The 22053-nt window shown below is 38.8% G+C and overlaps 3 protein-coding genes across 7 annotated transcripts in view; all 3 read left to right on the top strand.

Moving 5' to 3' along the window:
• The window catches only part of pik3r2 (phosphoinositide-3-kinase, regulatory subunit 2 (beta)), a 39096-nt gene extending 27278 nt beyond the window's left edge, over positions 1–11818 (top strand). For 4 of the 5 annotated variants that reach the window (XM_034886811.1, XM_034886814.1, XM_034886813.1 and 1 more), the window contains 11 exons: positions 316–526; positions 743–828; positions 1081–1183; positions 1383–1481; positions 1666–1846; positions 2030–2149; positions 3001–3143; positions 3326–3502; positions 3667–3738; positions 3898–4068; positions 4886–11818. In XM_034886811.1, coding sequence (XP_034742702.1) covers positions 316–526; positions 743–828; positions 1081–1183; positions 1383–1481; positions 1666–1846; positions 2030–2149; positions 3001–3143; positions 3326–3502; positions 3667–3738; positions 3898–4068; positions 4886–5093 — 1571 coding nt within the window. In that variant the 3' untranslated portion in view covers positions 5094–11818. The remainder of the gene's footprint in view (positions 1–315; positions 527–742; positions 829–1080; positions 1184–1382; positions 1482–1665; positions 1847–2029; positions 2150–3000; positions 3144–3325; positions 3503–3666; positions 3739–3897; positions 4069–4885) is intronic. The other variant, XR_004658650.1, reaches the window with a different exon arrangement.
• A 2513-nt stretch (positions 11819–14331) lies between these two features.
• On the top strand, positions 14332–18028 carry ifi30 (IFI30 lysosomal thiol reductase). Its single transcript, XM_034886922.1, has 7 exons — positions 14332–14598; positions 15706–15894; positions 16216–16290; positions 16446–16532; positions 16682–16834; positions 17625–17693; positions 17842–18028. Exons 1-7 carry the CDS (start codon positions 14470–14472, stop codon positions 17905–17907), a joined length of 768 nt encoding a protein of 255 aa, XP_034742813.1. The 5' UTR covers positions 14332–14469; the 3' UTR covers positions 17908–18028.
• A 1103-nt stretch (positions 18029–19131) lies between these two features.
• The window catches only part of pde4ca (phosphodiesterase 4C, cAMP-specific a), a 60797-nt gene continuing 57875 nt past the window's right edge, over positions 19132–22053 (top strand). Inside the window, exons 1-2 of the mRNA XM_034886801.1 lie at positions 19132–19266; positions 21231–21448. Of these exons, the coding sequence (XP_034742692.1) occupies positions 19225–19266; positions 21231–21448 (260 nt within the window). The 5' untranslated portion in view covers positions 19132–19224. The remainder of the gene's footprint in view (positions 19267–21230; positions 21449–22053) is intronic.

Raw genomic sequence — 22053 nt, 5'->3', positions numbered from 1 at the left:
AGAATAGAGCCAAACATCGGTAGAGCATGAGCTCACTGAGGCATGCCAGCAATTCTTCAGCTGATTCTGCACAAAGGACTCTATGATTTAATTTCAGATATACTGTATACTAGACCTAAGACTTGATGGAGATAAAAGTGGGAGTCGGGATGTCTCAAATGCAGGCTAAACTGTATGTCCAAATATCTGGCAGCATATTATTTGTTAAATGTCTTGACTCGCCTGAAAGTCTCCTTGTGTGAAAAAACCTGATAGAATTGTGATAATAGTTTTATGTATGGATCATCTTCATGGCTATTTGAATATTTTTTCCAGATGGTGCAGCTGCTGGAAGCTATGACAGAGAGGTAAGCCTGGTCCTGGAGAACTCCACCTCCGTCCCTCTCCATCACCGTCTCACCCTGCAGTACCTCCTCACACATCTGGCCAAAGTCACCCAGGCGCAGGCCAGCCATGGTCTGGACACATACACACTGGGAAAGATCTTTGGACCATTGTTGATATGGACAGGCCCCTCCACCCCTTGGTTAGTTTTGGTTGATTTACATCTTCCACTGTACAGGAAAAACCCTGTAAGGTAGAAAGAAAAGCGGGATTTGTCAGTTTTGTAAATTATTAGGCTACTAAACTAAATATGCAAATCTAGAGTCCGAATTGATCAAATTTGTCCGACTGGAAGTTTCAGCTATGTATTTTTAAACTTGCTATTGATTGATTGATTGACTGATTGATTGATTTTCAGGTTGTCAGTGGATGAGGATTTCCCTGCCCTTGTGGTGGAGAGGCTGCTGATAGAGAGAACTACAGAGCAGGACCTCACTCCTCCAGGTATGATATTCTTTAGTAGGGCTACTTAGATCTATGTTTATGTTATAATGCAGCACAAATAAATGTTTATTTATGTGCAGTAAAATGTTGATTATATGAGCTTTAATACACGGCAAGGTATTTCTCTCATATTTTTAAAAGGTTGCTTACTGACAAGTCTATATGTGTGGGTAAATTTTTAGCAGATGTGTTAAGTGACTGTTGTTGGGATCCATTCTATTAGTTGAACATGCTTTTCATGTCTGTTTCCAGTCCTTCCAGCAAAGCCTGTCAAGTCAAAACTGGCACCATCCGCCATGACAGACACAAGCAGCCTGCTGAATGATGCTGAGTGGTACTGGGGAGAAATCTCCAGGTAAATTACCAAAATAGATTACTCTTACTGTTGATTTTGATCAGCGGTAATACCAAGTTTGAACATACACAAAATAGTTTCCAGAAATCAATGGTCCTTATTTTACCTGATTAGGAAAGTGGACATGATGTTAATATTTAGCTGTTAGGGTGCAGCTGATCAGGGTTGAATTATATACTGCATGTCATGGTATTTGCAGGGAGGAGGTGAACGAAAAGCTGCGAGACACTCCAGATGGCACCTTCCTGGTCCGAGATGCCTCTAGTAAACTGGAGGGAGAGTACACTCTCACCCTCAGGTACTGAAACACGACTCCCACACCAGTTAGAATCACAATTGAATAAATACTATAAATTATAAAAAATTGTCACATTCAATAAGAAAAAATCAACCTTTGCTGAAAGTTAACTTTCAATCAACATGTGCAGCCATATGTCCTGATATTTTCTTTTTTCTCATTTGGCTCCTGTCTCCCCCTGCAGGAAAGGGGGGAACAACAAGCTAATAAAAGTTTACCACCGAGACGGGAGGTATGGCTTCTCTGAGCCTCTTACCTTCCTGTCTGTAGTGGAGCTCATCAATCACTACCGCCATGAGTCCCTGGCCCAATACAACGCCAAACTGGACACCAGGCTTCTGTACCCTGTCTCTAAATACCAACAGGTTGGTGACTTTGTATCAACAAATTCAGAGAGCCAAATCCCTCTGCAAGCCTCCTTTTGATTTAAAAATCCTTGATCTCAGTTTTTTATGAGTAACAATAAGCAGTGCCTGCTTGAATTGTGTTTCATTGTTTCAATTATCAAAGTGCTGTTTTTGCTCTCATCTGCATTTTGCATGGCTCAGTTAGTGAAGGAGAACAGTATAGAAGAGGTGGGAGAGCAGCTGAAGGTCTATCACGAGCAGTACCAGGAGAAGAGCCGCGAGTACGACTCTCTGTACGAGGAATACACGCGCACCTCACAGGTATAAGTTCAACACACACACATACACATACACAACAATATGAAAAATCCTACTTAGTCTCCTGTTTGTATTTTTTATATACTGCACAAAATATAATCATTTACATGTCTTGAAAACCAACACAGTAAATCCAGACAACAAAACAATAGCAATTCTACTTCAGAAATCTGGTTATAGCCATAATAGAAAATGAAAATGAAAAGGAGAATATAATTCTTTTGAGTTACTTAACAATGCAACCGTTTTTTATGAGAATATATTCAAAACCCATTAGTAAAAAGATAGATTACATTATGAATGTGTGCAGAACTCCAGTAGAACTTACAAAGACAAAGATGTAAATAAGTGCAGTGTGAAAGAAACGTATCTCATTAAAGTAAGACGGCATACTAATAATGTAATAATGACTTTATTTGTATAGAACCTTAAAATAACCGCTTACAAAGTGCTTTAACAGAAAAAACAATAGCATAAAAAAAACATAAATATACACAGCACATCAAGACACATAACTATACATACATAACAAAAGATTGGGCAGTTCTAAAGCACAGGAAGGAGACAGAAAAGTAGATTGAAGGTAATTGGACATAGCAAGTTATAGAAGGACAGTCAGTAAGTGGCAATCAACGGAAAAAGCAAGTGTATTAAAATGTGTTTTATGCATGCATCCGCCTCTGTGTTACCTTTAATATTCCACTAGCAACACTAGAGTGTCTCAACCAGAGTTTCAACATAAGTAGGTAGAAGACCAGATATGTGTGATATCAGCAGCTAAGGAATAAATGACTAATACAATGCATCATCAAATGGAAAGTCACAGTCTGTTTCTCTGTTACTATTTCCCTCAGGAGCTGCAGATGAAACGCACAGCCATTGAGGCCTTCAATGAGACCATCAAGATCTTCGAGGAGCAGTGTGAGACTCAGGAACGCTACAGCAGGGAGTCTTTGGAGCGATTCCAACGCGAGGGCAACGAAAAAGAGATTCAAAAGTAAATTCATCTTAATGTGCATGTCATTCTTGATAATCCGGATGTAATGCAACGGATGAATACAACTTGTTTTACTAAACCACTGTGAGCTGAACCAAAGTGCTAATTTCGGATAGTATTTTTTCACAATTTTTTTTATTTAGCATTTGCACAAGACATTCACAGCCAATCTCTCAAATCAGGATCCAGAGCAACTCGGAGCGTTTGAAGTCTCGTGTGAAGGAGATCCACGACAGCAAGCGCAAGTTAGAGACGGACCTGAGAATGCAGGTTTCTGATAACAGAGAGATCGACAAGAAGATGAACAGCCTCAAGCCGGATCTCATGCAGCTTCGCAAAATCAGAGACCAGTACCTAATGTAAGAATGACTTAAAGATTTACTCTGTGTCTGAAGTACAAAGGTTGCCAATATAGACATTCACGCACTCCAACACGTTCACATAAAAATGTGAATTTTTCACTTATTAACTTCAGATCCGCGCATGATGTCAGCTTTAAATCTGTTTTGTTCTGGCTTTGCAGATGGCTGACACAGAAGGGGACAAGGCAGAAGAAGATCAATGAATGGTTGGGCATAAAGAATGATGCTGATGAGTAAGTTTTTGAGCTGAAGTAACAGCTCAGCAACTTGTGTTGTGATGACTGGGTGCCGCATTATCTCCACCTGTAATTTAGGGAGTGGCTGGAGCTCAACGTTTTAGTCATTATATGACCTGTGATTGAGTATCTGCTGCTTTATTTCTGTGGCTGCAGGTCCTACTCGCTGGAGGAGGATGAGGGTTCACCCCACCATGACGAGTGTACCTGGTATGTGGGTGACATCAAGCGCACCCAGGCTGAGGAAATGCTGAGAGGCAAATGTGACGGGACCTTCCTCATCCGTGAGAGTCAATCACAAAAGGGCTCCTATGCCTGTTCTGTAGTGTACGTTTTGTTATCATTTTCTACTTTTTAGTATGATAATCTATTTCTTTATCTACTTAAATAACTGACCAAATGTAGAAATTCTTAATTTATTGGCATGATATTTACTAACTCCAAACTGTCCCCCTTAACACAAATTTGTTACACGCCACTAATTGTTTTTGACTAATTAACAAAGATTTTGTTATAATTGATCCTGGAGTCCTTAGACATTATGACTGGGGAGTTTAAATATATATATTTTAATATTTTAAATATGATATTTTAATAGATTTTCCCGGTAATTGTTTTGTCATGTGAAATGGTTTCCAATGATAAATATACCTTTTAAGGTACATTTTGAATAGATGAACATAAAGTGAAAAAAGCAACTACTCACAATTAAATATTTTGATTGATTACCAGCCCTAATCCAAACACTATAATATGCATTGTCACTGTAATCTTCTAGCTATTGCATAGTTTCTCACCACCCCGATGCACTAACACCTCAACACGAAGTGTTGTGATTTATAGTGGATAATAATCAGTTTGCAAGTGAGCAGAAATGTCAAAATGGGAAAGTAAAATTAGGAGCATCAAGACAACTTAAATTAAACGAGTGGTCCATGACTTAAGCTCCGGTCATTGTAAGTTCTCTTAAGTTCTTAAGCTAAATTATTAATAGACCTTTTTATGGCAGACATTTTGAGTCGGCATAGCAGGCAAAGCCAAATTTCATTAATGGTTATTACATTATAGTAATGTATAAATTGACAAAATCTTACCTAGGTCGATGTGGAGCAACTGTAACAATGATCTCTGTCTTTCTCTCCAGTGTGGAGGGCGACACCAAGCACTGTGTCATCTACAAGACGGCCACAGGTTATGGATTCGCTGAGCCCTACAATCTGTACTCATCCCTCAAGGACTTGGTGCTCCACTACAAAAACGTCTCGTTGGTCCAACACAATGACCAGCTAAATGTAAATCTGGCATACCCAGTCCTGGCCCGTTCTCAGAACCAGAACCAGCACTCAAGATGAATTATCCACCATCAGTGTACACGCCAACCAGGGTGGTGAAACAGAATTTTCACTCATATGCATTGAGAAAAAATAATCCTTTGAACAATGCTTGTTCTTGTTTGAGTGGCGAAGAGAAATAGAGTCAAAGTAGATTCAAATTCCTACATTTTGGTGCTAATCTCCCGCACCAAACCCAGTCTAGTAAAGAGCACTCCTTGCTTCCAGCATGGTCTCAAAGTAAACACACTACTACCGGTATTAAAGCACTGTACGGTTAGCCTGGCTAACGCAGTGGGGAGAGTGTTGCATTAGCCAGCCCTGCCTGTACAGTGTCAGTTGTGGAAAAAAAACTGTGAGAAATTCACAAGAAAATAAAGCAAACAAAATGTGTTTTTCAAGATCATGGAGAAGAGGAATGAAACCAGATGGAGGGATGATGGGAAGATTTACAGGAGGCACTTTTGTTTTTTGCCTATACACGTGATAACTGTCCATAGACAAAGGCCCGATCTGTCATCCCCAGACTGCCTGCAAACCCTCTGTAGACAAAAGCCTAAGCTGTCCTCCAATGAAAGGACTGGCTTGGCTGAAACAGGCTGCTCGCTTCACACCTAAAGGCGGCTGAAAAACCGTGGACCACAGGGTGTAGTCACTGAAGCCGAGAGGAGTGTGGGAGGGAAATAAATAGCTGGGGTTCATGTTTTTGTGGGTTTTGAAAAAATTGATTCAATTTCAAGCTTGCTTACGTGCCATAGTAATAGCTTTGAATGACCACAAGCCTGTGTCACTAGAGGGGGCTCGTCGAGGTTGAAAGAAGGAAGGAGAGAATGAATGGCTGTCGACATAGACAAAGCTTTAAAAAAAATACACACATATAGGTATATTTTTTATGAAATTATCTTTATTTCCAGCTGCTTTGGCTTGTTGCTGTCTCTCTCAGTGGGCCTCCTTCTGAACTGACGGGGTACAACATACAGTAAATACTGTACTGCAGGATAAAAATGCATGGTACCTATTTGGTATATTGTGAATATAGAATTTTAATCACAATACACTAGATGGAGAGGTACATTGATAAATGCATTTCCACGTGATTCAGGTTTCCTTGTAAATGGAAATTGTGGGAAGCAAGCGTCTATTTGTTTCAAACTTCTTCCTTCTTTTTTCATCCTATTTGATACTGTAGCATCTGTAGCCATTGACTTAGGGCATAACTGTTAGTGCTCCTCTTACGTGTCTTGTTTCTATTTACTAAAGACACTTGCAGAGCATCACTCTATGTGATTATTGTAACTTCGGTACTGTATTTGCCTTGTCTCTAGTTAGATTAGACTGTTCTAGCGGTACAATGTCTTTGCAGATGTTTGTTTTTTAATGCAGATTTACTTGCGGTACTTTCTTTCTCCCTTTCAAACTTCACTGTTCATTTATTCCCAAGCTTGTCTCAGAGCTGTAGAACATTTGATGTACAAACAAAAGAAAGCAGTAATATAACTCATGTACAGTATATTTCAGACACATGCAGTCAGTGTATGTGACTACACAGTTTCATAACTGTGTTTCTTTATGGTTTCAGAATATTTGCTATGCTCTTAGATTATGTTTAAGGAAGCACAGTACCCAGCTAATGTGAGCCAAATGAAGGATGTCTTTTCATGTAGCAAGAAAGAGAAGAAAAAAAAGAACCAGGCCTTTTGCCATTCAGCATGGGCTCTGTGGTCTGAGAGATTATCTAGTACAGTATGCAAGGAGTCCTTCATTTGGATTGTTGTTTTTCTTGTTTCACTTCGCACCAGTGGTTGATAATTCTACTTTTTGTACTGCAAATACAGTATGATGTGTGGTAGTACTATGCACAACAGAGTCATATATGGATACTACGTTTTTAGATTTACACCCTCCCTCTGTTCTGTGCTGTGGCAGTGGATTTCTCCCATTTCCCTCACGTCCATTTGGCTTGAAGTAGAGATTATACCATCGTGTTTCTATGTCACCTTCAAAGCACAGTTTGGTGTGTGTTCTGTCTGGTCGACTAAAATTAAAAGAGGTGTCACGGGATGCCGCTTTAAATTTGATTAACATAGTTGATTTCTTGAGAGAATAATTGCATTAAAAAGATCTCAAACATTTCTAATATGTAGTAGACTCAGATTGCCAAAAAGAGAAAAAAGTTTTGTAGAAAAGCATAGAAGAGACAAACGTTGGCAACAGAAAGCTTTAGAATAAAAAAATGCACTGTTTTTAAAGGATGCACAATTAGCATTTTGGATTTGTTTTAATTTTTGTTAGAGAGGGATAGAAATTGAAGTGAGACATTCACCTACTCTTCTGGTCATGAAAGTCACTTATCTATGTTTTATCTTAAGACCTAAGCTTCCATCAAACACATTTGTTTTTACCGCATAGTATCATTTTTGTTTATGAAATGTTGATTCACAATTTTCAGGTAGCGACATTTTTCCAACAGACTAGTCGCATTTTCAAATGATACCTAACTCGGCCTGAAAAGTTTGAATCAAGACGTCATTTTGATTTCAGTCAGGATGAATCAGTAGGTAACGGCGGTTCTTCTGATTAGAGGGCTATAAACACATGTGAGCGAGAAAGATTAGAAGTGCCTTTAGTCATTGTGATGAGCTCGTATTCTCCTCATTGTCACAAGATCGTGCCACCAATACCATTTGCTGTGCCCGGTCGTTCACACATTGGCCATTTATCAAAGACAACATGGTGTGTGTGTGTGTGAGTGTGTGTGTGAGTGTGTGCGTGCGAGTGAGTGAGTGTGTGTGTGTGTGTGTGTCAGTGTGTCAGCTTGAGAAAATCTGAGCACATTCTAGATTTTAGTTGTGCCTCTTTGTTGTTACATCTATAGTTGTTGCTTTTTCCTTATTTCTATGGTGGGGGCTGTACAGTAGCTTGGTGCTCTCTCTCACTGTGCACCAAAGCTAGATTTCTTTGGTGTGTTGTTTTTTTATTTGTCTGGTATATTTTTGAGAAATCTCAGATAAGATAGAAATGTGAACCGTACAAATCCGTGGCCCAGCCCAGTTGTTTGAAGCTCATTTGATAAGCTCTCAAGTTAATGCATGCAGCATTTCTCAGTGTTTTATATTAAGAGTCAGTTCCTTTGCGAACAGGCAATCTGGTTGAGTCACCCGCCACTGCTGACACATCCATTATCCAGTTTGTTGGACCAACACTTTTGTGACTGCACTTTTTTTCTGTTCCACACACTCGTGTGTCAACACCCAACAACCATAAACTCAGACAGTGGTGAAGCTCAGTTGTCAATAGTGTTTTAGTTGATAGTTTTAGGGCTTTCCATACAGTATATCTGGAGTGATTGACAGTTTTCTTTTTAATATCAGTGTACAGTATATGCTTTTAGTATTTTTGCGGTCAACTGCTGTCATGTACAGTAATTCTGATGCTTTTTGGCTGATTGCAATGTTTTCATTATAGAGTTAGTTTTACTATATGGACTGTATAAACTGTAATACTTTTCAAATCAACTTTAAGGAGAGCTTCTGACTCATAATGCAATTTGTGTCCACACAGGAAAATTGTCCAACTTAACAAGACCAATAACATTGTTTTTCCTAAAGGATCAGTTCACCCATATCCCACACATAACTATTATATGTATCTAAACATGCAGATTTTGAAATATCAATCTTTTTAATTTTCTGAAGAAAATTTAACTGAAGAAAGAGTCCCTAAGAAAACTGTTCACAGTGAAGTCTTGGCCAGAGTAACCAAAACATTGTTTTCCGGAAAGACACATTGGCTGTTGATTATTTCATTGAAAGTGAACCTAAAGGCATGGCTAGATACGGCTAGGTGTACATTAAGTTAAAACTTTGGTAAACCAACCATTTACTAAACCGTGCTAATGGGTTGCAGCTGGTCTTGTTTCAAAGAAGTTCATGAACCAGCTGGTTCTTCTTCCATGTAAGCAATATGATCAGTGTTTCAGTTGCTTAAAGGAAGTAGAAATGTAGAGCTGAGTAGCTTCCTGCGTCACTTGTTAAGATGAACATTTTTGCAGTAAACATTTTGATCTGCCATATACGCCATGTTAATCACAGATGTTCAATAGTTAGAAGCAATGCAACTTTAGTAGCAATGAAACCAGGTCAGGCATGGAAACGGGCAGAAGATGAAGACTTTATTGCGTATTGACTTCGAGTTAAGACTTTTAGCCCACTTTTGGTAGAAGTTGCTCTGAAACGCAAAGCTTTTGTCCTGCTCATCTAGTAGATATGCATTTGTGTCGGAGCTTCTTGAAAAACATTTTCCTATATGACAAATTATCGTTCAAGAAATACAATATTTTTTTCATCGGCTTTGGTACACTGTAAATGATACTAATTGAAATGGCCTCACACACAAAGCACATCTTTCACTGAATACAAAGAAACATATATTAAGGTTTGAAGAATGAGAGACATACTAGAGAATAAATATTTTGAAATATATACTTAGATATCTATATTTTTGAATGATGTAACTCTGATTTGGATAGTGCTTGAAACAAATCAGAACAAGGCTTTGATGTGAACGTGATCTTCAGAATGCTGCGGCTGCTTCGTATTGAGCAGTTATTAAAACGCAAGCATTTGTACTATCAGCTGCATTGAGCTTCATCGTGATCAGCAACCTACTTTACAGTTAACAACATACATGTAATCTATTAAGCATGATTATCAGGTACAGTCAGAGGAAGAAGCAAGCCCATGTACATGTGTACATATGTACAGAGCTGAGTCTATATGTTAAACGCAGTCTTGGCTGCTTTGCATTTTATTAAATATTAGAGAGGATTTTTTTGTTTGTTTCTTGGAACCCAAGTTTTGTCATTTTTGATATTTGGAAGAATCTGGTTTTTGTGGGTAGACAGAGTGTTAAGGTTCCACGTCCAGTAGGAGGCTGCCGCAGAGCTCCACCGGCGATTGGACGCTGAGGCAGGAACAAAGTGACCATCTTACCACTTTATCGTCCTTCGGGAGATCTCTGTGGTCGCTCAAAGTCAGAGTAAAACCTGTTAACCTGACAGAGTAAAAAGGTACATGATCGACGGCTGGAGATCACTCCTTTACGCAGATCTTTGTACATGGAAAGTGTTCATTTATGGTGCCTGAGTATATATTTTTTGTATTTGTTTTTTTTTAAAAGCTGATAGATTTGTCTGTCCAAGTGTTTTTTGGGGGTTTGTTCATATCTGTTAATGATAACCTTACAGAGCCTATAAAGAAAAAAATAAGCTAGCTTGAATTTTTTTCCTCCGTACAGATAAAAGAAAAAGAAAATACAAATGTTTACAATATGTAATTAACCAAATAGTAAAAATGCGTTTGAGAATCAATCTGTCTGTCCCTTAAAGTGGCTGTGATAGATTGATTTATATTTCTTTATTTCCTCTGTCGTTTTAAACTTGAAATTGTTTGTTGTTTCGGTTCGTTACTCTTTTTTTTCTGACTTATGAAAACAGTGCTCCCTCAACTTCAAAATAATAACTGAACAAGATTCATGTTTTATATTACTCATCAGGCTTTGTCATTCTTCACCTGCTGACTACAGCTACTGCTGACCTTACACTGAGCCGTGTATATGCAAGACTGAATCATAACTTGAGACGCTGTTGCATTTTTTGCTGTTTATAATATGTACAGGACCGTAGATTTCAGCATGACCCTGCCGGGTGTTTCTCTGGTAAGGACTCAGTGAAAAGAATTTATATGGGGTGATCCCCACACTCGTTGTGAATAGCAGTAAAAACACGCCACTTGGTGATCTTGCTTGAGAACAGTTTTAGTACATAAACAGTTGGCAATTCAGGAATTACTATCAAAAGCTATCATATACAGATATTGATTTTGCACTACAAAAGAAATAATACTCAAAGGAAAATGGTTAACTAATTTCTAAGACCAAAATGTACCCACTATAGTCTCAGCATATGTGATTTCCATATCAAATATGATGTATAACAACGACTCTTTTCATTTCCCCTTGTTCTGCCTGTATTCAGTCTTCTCACACCATCACTGCTCGGTCTGCTTCAGTTTGACTTGAAAGCTTGCCATTTGTTTGATTATTCTGATGTGAATGTTGTAGTGCTTTTCACTGGTGTACAGTAGTTCATATTCAAGACCCAACTCTGAACGTTGGAGACCAGATTGGCAGTGATCCATCTGGCAATGGCCTGGGCAACAATACAGAGCAGCAACAATTTAAAACATACATATCCACATTTTTACACTTATAACAAAGCAACGTCTTTGCTGTCTGCTTTGCTTTACCATGTTGCTCAACAAGTTGCCTAATGTGTCACTGCCTGAGAAACAGCAGATACAAGGTTCTTAATGCGTGGTTATCACTGATGTGGTCTGTTCTTTCTTTCAAAAACAATGAATGGAATTGAATGGGGCAGTCAGATAAAGCTACTCTACACCAAAGTGCAATTGAACTCAGAGGGAGCACTGTTGTTTCAGCCAGTAGAGGCCTATTGGTTGACGTGTGCCCAACCCCTATGCACGAAATGGTTATTCTTCCCTTTTATTGTGTTATCCTCCCTCTGTTGGTCTGTCTTAATTCAGATGTGACATTTCTTTCTTTCTCTCTTGTGTACAGCTTGCTTCAGAGTTGTGTTTGTCCTCAGACAGGTACTCTTACATCTGTACGGTTCTTTCTTTAGGCTGATGCAATGATTTTAAAAGACAATAAAAGATATATAAAATGACCTTTGCTGCTGTCTGATGTTGTTTTCTTAATGTTCTTTGCTTCATAAAGATAAGCCAATCCTATTAAACTTCCACATACTGTACTCATATATTCATGTCCTAGTTATACTCTGGCAAACTTAGCTGCACTCAAACACAATGACATTGTTCATTTGTTGCATTTGTCCTTTACAGTGCCGTTCTCAAAATGCCCGACTATTTGTTCAGTTTGGTTTGGTTCACCTAAATTAAGGGCACCATGTGGAGTGTTTGACCACATGTAGTGCTGTGACGCAATGTTTTTGGAAGTGGGTGTCCATTTTGTTTGTATTATGCACCCACCCAATGACATGTATGCATGCTCTGCTGACAAAAATGGCAACCAGCAATGCACCTACAAAGCAAGTGAAGAAGACTGGCAGAAAGCCACTACAGATTTAAAAAACAAAACAAATTTTGGTGGAGAAATACTTCAAGAAACCTTCACATAACATCTTTAAGAAAGATCCCTTTCTCACCTTTAACAGTTTCATAAGAACTTCTTCCCTAGAAAGCAATTCTAATGAACACTGTTGATAATGAGGTCTTTAACCAGAGTAACTAGGAAATTTGTTTTACAGAAAGATATTGTTACTGACTTCTTCTTCTTTTTCAAAATGAGCAAAGGCCTCACACTCCACCTCCCCCCCCCCCCTTGCACAAAGCTGAATTTTGGGAAAGATACCTCAGATACAGTATTAGGGGACCAGTAAGGTCTATATAAAAGAGACTTCAGATCCAGTATTAGGGGACCACAAAGGTCTATATAAAAGAGACTTCAGACACAGTATTAGGGGACAACTGGTCTATATAATAGAGACTTCATATACAGTATTAGGGGACTACTAAGGTCTATATAAAAGAGACTTCAGATCCAGTATTAGGGGACCACTAAAGTCTATATTAAACAGACTTCAGATACAGTATTAGGGGACCAGTAAGGTCTGTATAAAACCATCTAAAGAGCACCATGTCATGGGACCTAGAATGTCGTGGTAAACAGGTATATAAGAAGCACAGATGAATTACTGCACGTTACTGGTTTAGTTTTATCTGAAACATTCTGGGCTAAAACAGAGAAGCGTAGCAGAGAGGAAGCAGAGTGAGTCATGCAGTAGGTTGTGTCCTCTCTGCTTTTTTTGTCTCTTGTCCTGGTCTTAGAGGGAGGCAGGGAGAGATCATGTGAGCGTCACCAGGTAAAACCTTTCATAGTGTCCAAGGGTTTATAATATGTTGCTGCAGTGTGTGTTTCTCAGGACCCTTTTTTGGTAATTAGTAATTGATTGAGTTTTTAAACACCACTGTTGCATTGTATTCAACATTGCAGTCACAATATTATATATTGCACATATTTTCCCCATTTCGCCACCTATTTTTCTGCCCTGTCCTTGATGTTGAAAGACATTTTTTCAAATGAAACAACTTTTGCCAACTCCACGCTCCACTCCTGGAAAGACTTTCTCATTTTTATTTGTTTTCCAACCATTATACCGGTCTGAACAAAGTCTTGCGCTCCACATCTCAGGACCCTTCTTGAGCAAGACCTGTGGACTAAGGAATTGAGCTGAGGCATGCCATTGCTTTATGATTAGCCGGGCGATGTGTACAAGTCATGCCAATACTAGACCATAAAACAACAAAGTTGGTGAACTGATCACGGGACTGCAACTCCTCCTAAAAAAAATGATCTGAGCAAGAACAGCTGCTACAGGAACTTTTTGACTTATATATAAACAACACAACAGCTGTGGTTTAGGTGTACTCAATTTAACGTCCTCTCTATTGGCAATATACACTTAATCCAGTGTATGCAAGAGTAATTGAAGTACTCTAGTGCAACTTAGAGGACACAGTAGTGTGATAGCAATGTTAAAATGATTAACTCATGCTTAACATTTTTACCCAGTTTCCAGTCTGCTCCAAGACTTGTAAATCCAGTGTTGCAGTGTTGAAATGCATTGCATGCATGCAGTGTCTACATTGGCTGAAAAAGTTAATCCAGTGTATAGGAGTAATTTAAACAGCCTACCTTAATGCAACTTGGAGGACACGGTAGTGTAAACTCAGTGCATGTTGTGAAATTAAGTTTTCCAAGCTTTTGTGATAAAATGCTTAAAGTTTTTACCCACTTTCAAGTCTGTTCCAAGATTTGTGAAACCAGTGTTAGAATGCAACTAAGTAGCCTGCATTCTATAGAATACAACAGTGTGGTTTAAGTACGTAAAGAAATACTTCCTCCACCACTGTGTGAAACAATGTTTTTTGATTGTTAAATTATTCCCCTTTGAGAGGCATGCAATATCAGGATATCAGGATCAGGTACAAACCTGAGCTGAAACGTATTTCCACACAAATCTCATGACATTTTGACTCATTTCTGTACAATCAAATGGCCTACTTTCCCAAACCAGCAGCCGCGAAGCTCTCTCCCTCTCTCAGCAGGAACTCTCGCTAGTTACAAGTGACGCAGTCTTGATCGTATGATCGAGAGCCAATCAGTAAATAGGAAGCCTTCACGAGGAAGTATTGGTGCCGTATTTAAAGTTGCGCTGTACAGTTTGTAGGTCAGTGTTGTTTTACCAACATTGTTGTTTTTTATTGTGCCAAATTAAAGTTTTGTGCTGCAACTGAAGATGAAGGCTCTTCTGCTGCTGGTTTTAACTGTTTGGTTAAATGTTCAGTACGGCGGTTGCGCGCTCTCCTCATGTTCCCATCCTCCATCAAAGTGGTGCTCATCTCTGGACTCAGCTATCCAGTGCGGGGTAAGATTAATTAGCTATCTATTAGGGGGCTTTTTCTCTTATTATCTTAATTTACGACCACGTAAAATTTCTTTTTTGAATGGCGTGGCGTTTGTTGACATCACATGACACCATAGTTCGTCCATGTATAGTTTCGTCCAAGTAGCCTACCTTTCTTCCTAACTGTTTCAGTAATAATAACGTTATTAACTATGTGACTAGACGCTGCTATGTGACCAATTAGCTAGCTAGCTTAGCTCACTTTTACCGGTGGTGAAACTTCAAACTTCACAACACGAATGACCCTTTTGTGTTAACCATAGTTGCTCCCTGAGCCTGTTGTAAGTACAAATAACACGTCGAAGGGACCAGATACAGCAATAACGTGATGTTACTAAAGTTGAAACAATTAAACGTTAGCATGAAACGACATTTCGATTTGCTACTGACGTTAGCATTCTTCTTCCAAGTCACTCATAAATCGTCGTGTATTTACTGTCGCTCTAACGCTAAGTTTTACAGGGAACAATCTAATACATTCATGGAACAGGTAACGTTACTCAAAGGGTGTTGTATTTTCATGAAGTGGGTATCGTTAGTAGGCTATGCAACACTTTAGATAAAGAGGAAGTTAAAACTTCAAAAAAAGTTTCCCACTTCACACAATTGACTCACTTTCTCTATCTCTCTCTTTTGATTTTTTCCAATACCAATTTGCTTTGTCTGCATAACAAAATCAATACATCTGTGTTGCCAAAGCCTAAAGGGAAACCACACAAGGACATAAGAGTAGATACATCAGATACAATGAAAGTTTAAAAGATAATACTTTTTAAATTGAAGATAATAAACAAACTCTGTCTGTGTTTTTCCCCCTGATAGAGAAGGATAATGGCAAAAAACTATTGGTTGAATTTCAGAAAATATAAAAACTTTTACCTCTCGTAATATTTTCACCAAATGAAAAGTGGCCTGACCCTGAAGAGACACACACACACACACACACACACACACACACTTACACACACACACACACACACACACACACACACACACACACACACACACACACACACACAAAGTAAGTAAGTAAGTAAGTAAACCTCCTCACTTTTCCCCCTTGTGCAGGTTTTGAAGCAGTGCCTTGAGTCTAACTTCACCAGGTCCCATCAGACAGCAGATAAAGTGGAGGTGGGGCTTTACTATGAAAGTCTGTGTCCTGGCTGCAGAGGTTTTCTCACTGAGATGCTCTTACCCACCTGGGTCTTGCTGAGCGATATTATGTCTGTAACTCTGGTGCCCTACGGCAATGCACAGGTAAGCAGGGAACAATGCAACTTAATATACTGAGATTGTACTTTCTCTATGTATTCTGGAATGGGTGATAGTGTTGTCCTGAGAAGATAAATGTTTTTTTTTACTTAAAAAAAGGACAGACAAGAATAGATGATCCAAGACAAAAATAAGCCTGAGTAAAAACAAATGTCACAGAATCATCAAACAGACAGGATTATCCTAAAGTTGATTTCCCTTGAACGTTACTGGAGAGAAAGTGATAATAATGTGACATACGTATATTATAAATAAATATCAAGAAGTATGTTTAGTTATAAACCTGTTGCCTTTATCCCACCCCAGGAAAAACCGGATGGACAGAAGTACAGTTATGAGTGCCAGCATGGAGAACAGGAATGTCTGGGCAACATGATTGAGGTAAAGTCACACACCAAGAGGGAAAACCACTGAATAATACTGTAACTACATTTCAGAATTATATCATCATAACAAATTTTAATAAATAAATAAATAAATACTGAATAAATACTCTATCTGACTGTCTATCTATCTATCTATCTATCTATTCTCAGACTTGTTTAATGAACATGACAGACGTTGCTTACCAGATTATCTACTGTATGGAATCCTCCACTGATGTCGTCAAAGCAGGCGAGAGCGTAAGGAAGTCTGTGTGTGTGTGCACGCAGGCATTCATTTCCCAAGTCATTTGTCTCACAACAGTCTGTCTTGTCTTTTTGGTCACTGCCACTTCCCCAACATATTATTTATTATTTCTGTGTTTATTTTCCTCCATTTGTGTTTGTAGTGCGTGAACCTCTACAGCCCTACATTGACCTGGGAGAGCGTCATGAAGTGTGTGAAAGGGGATGTGGGAAATCAGCTGATGCATCAGAATGCCTTGAAGACCGAAGCCCTCAAGCCTCCCCACCAATATGTGCCCTGGGTGACAATTAATGGGGTAAGCCTCTGGTGCATTTAACGGGGAAACCTATGGTCTGTGAAGAAAAAAAACTAGACCACTCAAAACTATATCTCTTCAGACCTGAATAGAACACATCATTCCTGACTTCCATTTCCATCCTGACTTACGTTAAAGCCACTCTCCCTGCGCTGTCCCCGTTCTGCCGCTGCCAATGATGCTTATTTTTCAAACAAGTGATGCTACATTTACCGTTTGGATATGTTTGTGGTTATTTTGACAATTGATCTGCCTCAAAGCTTTTATCTCTGAGTGAGAGAGAGCTGTGACTGATAGGGGGGAGCTACATTTAAATTAATTCAACATAATAAAAATATAAAAACATTTCAAAACAAAGTTTTAATTGGGATTTTGATATTTAGTCCCCTAACTGTATTTTACTTCTCTCTGGTATTTACTACATTTTCTTACAAGCCTGTATGAAGGTCATTATCAAGTTGGACGGTGAGAAAATCATAAGCAGCAGTCTTGGTGCCAAGGGGGGCTCCTGATAATGAGTGGCCAAAGATTTTCTGACCTTTACATCACCATCCATAAAAATCTTCATATCTAATGGCTCTGATAAAATATTAAGATTGTTTCTGCTAAAAAACACTTTGGCTCTGTAAGTAAGGTGACTAATAGCTCGGCTAATTTATATGATTATCTGTCAATTTTGTCCACACCTGTCAATCTGCTGTGGGAAAAGTCAACTGTATACCTGCATCCTTTGCCTAAATGCTACTTGTTTATAGCCTTTAGAAAATACTCATTTGTATTTAATCTGCAGGAGCACACAGAAGACCTGCAGAACAAGGCCATGAATTCTCTATTCACACTGGTCTGCAGCATGTACAAGGTACAGTTAATGTCAATCAAATACAAGCCATTCATGAACTCCATGTTACGTAATTCTTCATTTTAGGAAAATGTTACTGTGTGTTTATAAAAGCACAAACAGTTTATAATTTTGTTGACCATTTAACAAACTCTCCATTTGTTTTTAGGGCACCAAGCCTGTGGCCTGCGTAGGGGGCCAGAGACACTACAGAAGCTATTGCCACAATGAGTGAAGGAGCAGCACTGCACATGCTTGCTGTGTTCCAGGTGTGGCCACTACATAAGGAACACTGAGAAATGTCATCAAATATTTTTTTAATCTGTGATTTTACAATCTGTTACTATAAAGGGAAGTAAAAAAAAATCACCTCACTTTTTAATTCACAGATTATAAATACAATTTAATTTCTAAAAAATAAATGTGTCATCATTGAAATGTCCTCTTCTGAAACCATAAATGCTTTTTGTAGCATTTTGAGTCAATAGTAGTGTTCTGGTGTGTGCAGTATTTAGTATCTTTTGCAAAAGTCTGTCGAAAGACGGTGCCATCGCTGTCCTTTAGAGGGCGCCATATCTCATAATCTTCGGATAAGTCAAAGTTTATGATTCCACCAGGGGAACTTCCTCTGTTACGAGAGGTAATGAAACTCAGAAACGTAAATCATGCCACCCTACTGTCTGTTTAGCTAGTTCCTTAACCCTGAGCCTAGAATAGTCTGCCAGATCATCCTGAGAGAGATTTTACACGGTTGATTTAATGTTCAATAACAAGGTATTTAAAAACTAGAGATGCAAAGTATTCTAAATAATATGTTTTATACAAAGTACATGTCAATATTTTACGCATACCAGAAATTCTCACTAAAGACTCTAAAATCAAAAGAATGGTTTTCCGAGTCACATCTGACTTTATGTCCTGTATTTGGTTTTGAAGCCTGCGTTCATCTTGATGTGCAGCAAGAGGGGCAGGGCCATTCAAGTTCACAACATCTCCTGAGGAGAAGCATGGACTTAAATGCAAAAAAGTAAATCCATCCAAAGTTGTGTTTATGTTGTTAAAAAAAATAACACATGAGGCAGCAGCTTGATTAAAGCCAGAGACTTACCTAACCAGAAGGTCTGGAGGCACAACATCCACTGATTCCACATTCAGATAGACACACATGTCATGCAGGCTTCTCCACCACCTCAATCTCACAACCAGCTTACATCCCTATGCTCTATATTCTCACTTTTTTCCTTTTTACAAGCTAATTCTCCCCATTTTCTAAAGTATTTGTGGCTTTTGTGCGTGATGATGTTACAGTCTAAAAAGGCCACCTTAGAAGGTAAAAGCGAACTCAGAAATGTTGTAAGACGGTTTGTCGCTGAACTAATGTCAGCTGAGTGTTGATGAAGGGGCGTGGAAACAGTTGTTTACGCAGTGACAGCACAAGGACGTATTGGTGCCACAGACTACTTCATATCTGATCTTAAATGTGGTATCTGTATCCTCCTCATTGGTATTTCCTTCCCATTTGTCTTGTTACCATGGTGCGGTAGCTGAAAGTATGAGGAGAAATAACTCATCAAAAATGTTCTACATCAACGAGGTAAGGGTAATGAACCTTTAAGAAAACTCGCTAAATTAGAATAGTTGATTCTGTCTGTCTCCCGGGATAAATGTTTTTCCTACGTCTTTTCAGAAACAGAAAAACTTTTGCTACATGTTACATGTACATTAGCTTTAATACCAAAATCATGATGGCAGGATATTTGTGTGATTGATCTGTTGTTCGTTGGGATTATGTCATCACGCTCATGTATTTTTCTGTTTTACTAGTGCTGCACATTTGTGGAGAAGATTAACAGAGTTTAGTATGTTAAAATAAGCCGTCTAATTTGAAAATCAGGTAAATATAAATGATTTATGTTTGTTAGATTAAACAAATGAGATTTGGGAGCCCATACAAAGGGCATTTTGAATTTACATATATAATTTACTAGTAATGTAGCATTGTATTAAAGATTCTTAGAAAGTCTCACATTTAACTTGGTGGATCCTGCAGTTGTTTCCCCAGTGACTTATTGAATGGGGAAGTCTATCAGGATTACATTGCGTTACATTCTTTTAGCTGACACTGTTACCCAAAGTGACTTAGTTGTTGAAGTGCATTCAACAATTATAGTACCAACCCAAATAGCGAGTTAAAGCAAAACTGCTAAGTTTTCAAAACAAGAGCTGGTGTCTCATTGACTTGTTTGGTGCAACGAAGAACCTGTTGTAACATACATGTTGTCTCACATTGCCGATACACCAGAACTACCTCTTGATAAACTTGTTCAGCACGGCTCCACGACCTGTGGGAGGAATAAACAAAAGGATTTAAATTGACATGAGATATATCTTTTTTTTTTTTTTACTTTCTTTTTGGCGGCTTTTCCCTTTATTATAGTGACAGTGGATAGACATGAAAGGGGGAGAGAGATGGATGGATGACATGTACCCTGTGCTCTGTATCTAGGTCAACTTGGTCAGAAATGGTCAACAATAAAAGCAGAGAGTGTTGACAGCTGATTCTGGAAAGATGTAATTCCCAAGCAGATAAGGTCTTGTTATGTAGCGGGAAACACGCGCTCCTATCTGTTTTCCCTCAACGCTGAAAGAGAGATGCCCTAAGAGCTTAATCTCAAACACTATCTCACTGTGAGAACCGTCTATTGTGTCCAAGGTGATAGTGTGTGGCTCTTAGGACCTGAAATCAGATAACCCTTCCAAAAATAGTGCCCGAGTGAGCTTTAACGTGGCTCGTCATATTTCCAGCAACAACACAAAAACAGCCCTGTCTGCAACTTATCTTTAGTTCTCAGTGAAGGATTTTGTTTTCACACTGTCTCTTTGAGAAGTTCAGCAAAGGCCAAGCCCAACCATTCTAATTTACTGATTGTATGGACATGAAATTGCTGTGCTGCCAAGACAAACACATACTACACACATACTACACACTGGGGGTGGCCGTGGCTTAGTGGTGGAGCAGTTACCTGCCAATTGGAAAGTTGGGGGTTTGATTCCTGTCGCTGCAGTCCCATGGACACGACTCTGTACCCTGAGTAGATGTATGGCATCCTCAGCCACAGTGTGTGAATGGTTCCTGTGTTATATAAAAGCACTTTGAGTAGTTTCTAAAACTAGAGAAGTGTTATATAACTACAGCCCTTGCCAGAAGCTTTTTCTGCAATTTTGTTTAGTGTTGAAGCAGCTTAAGTAACAAAAAAATGTCGGAATGAATGAATATTACATCACCTCATCATTACATCAGCAACTTATATGATTAACTGATGAGTGTCTGTGTGTCATTCACATATCAATGAAAAATACATGACACGTGATAAGGCCAGTACAAAGCATATGAAGAGAAAATAAGATGACGGAATCTCAACTCCGGTATTTCTGGTCCTGGGATTTAGCCAAACTTTGCTATGAAAGAAGTAGCCTGCCTGTAATTTACTTTAATTTACTGTCTATATATTTAGAATATATAGTATACAGCGTCCTGTCCTTTATTCTGCCCCCCAGAGACAGTGGGAGTCTTCAGAGCAGGCCTCCTGTCCATCACTTGTCCAGGATCCTGATGTCAGATGTGCTGTGAAGAGGCTCTTCTCAGGCACCCTGCAGCTGCCCAGGCTCTCCTGCAGACCCTCCACACACGATGACTCCCAGTCCGGCCCCTCAGCTCGCAGTATCAGGCCCTCCAGGAGCCTTGGGACTCTGACCAGCTATATCTCCAAAGCCCTGTGAGTCAATGGTTCCATGTGTATTGTTTCTGCATTGACAAACCTCATCATTCTCACTAAATCATTCTTTGGATTAATCTACATCCTTTACCCTCCCAAGAATCTGTATACACTTTTAAGATATGTTTTGGTATACAAACCTTGATGAGGATCCATTTGTAATTCTTTTTTCTTTCATGTCAAACTTTCAACCTCCAATTCCTTTCAGTAAGCCCGCACATTTCTTATGGAAAAATAATTTGTTTTTAGCTTAGGTGATTGTGAGCTTTGTTAAGAGGAGTGAGTTTTTATTCTTCTAGTTTCCAAACAGTTAGGCACATGTTCTAGGGTTATGATTTAAACAATAAGTGGTTAATAAATAGAAAATTAACAGCGCTTGAGAATCCAGCATGTTGTCGTCCTGTATTATGGATCATTTCCAACTCCGTTCCCTGTAAAGTTTTGAGCATTCAGCAGAGCTTGATGATTTTCTTTTGCCCAATTTAGGTAGAAAACTTGGATTTGCTTCTTGAGCATATGATCCAACAAATTCAATTCAATTCAATTCAATTTTATTTATAGTATCAAATCACAACAAGAGTTATCTCAAGACACTTTACAGATAG

This window comes from Etheostoma cragini, chromosome 12 (assembly GCF_013103735.1).
Source record: "Etheostoma cragini isolate CJK2018 chromosome 12, CSU_Ecrag_1.0, whole genome shotgun sequence".
Taxonomy (NCBI): Eukaryota; Metazoa; Chordata; class Actinopteri; order Perciformes; family Percidae; genus Etheostoma; species Etheostoma cragini.
This window is presented reverse-complemented; position numbering and strand designations above follow the sequence as displayed.

Excerpts from the sequence above, each read along its gene's own strand:
- ifi30 (XM_034886922.1), top strand. The coding sequence starts at position 14,470 with ATGAAGGCTCTTCTGCTGCTGGTTTTAACTGTTTGGTTAAATGTTCAG. Across the intron at positions 15,895-16,215 it reads TGCCCTACGGCAATGCACAG|GAAAAACCGGATGGACAGAA; the intron begins GTAAGCAGGGAA and ends ATCCCACCCCAG. Across the intron at positions 17,694-17,841 it reads TGGTCTGCAGCATGTACAAG|GGCACCAAGCCTGTGGCCTG; the intron begins GTACAGTTAATG and ends ATTTGTTTTTAG.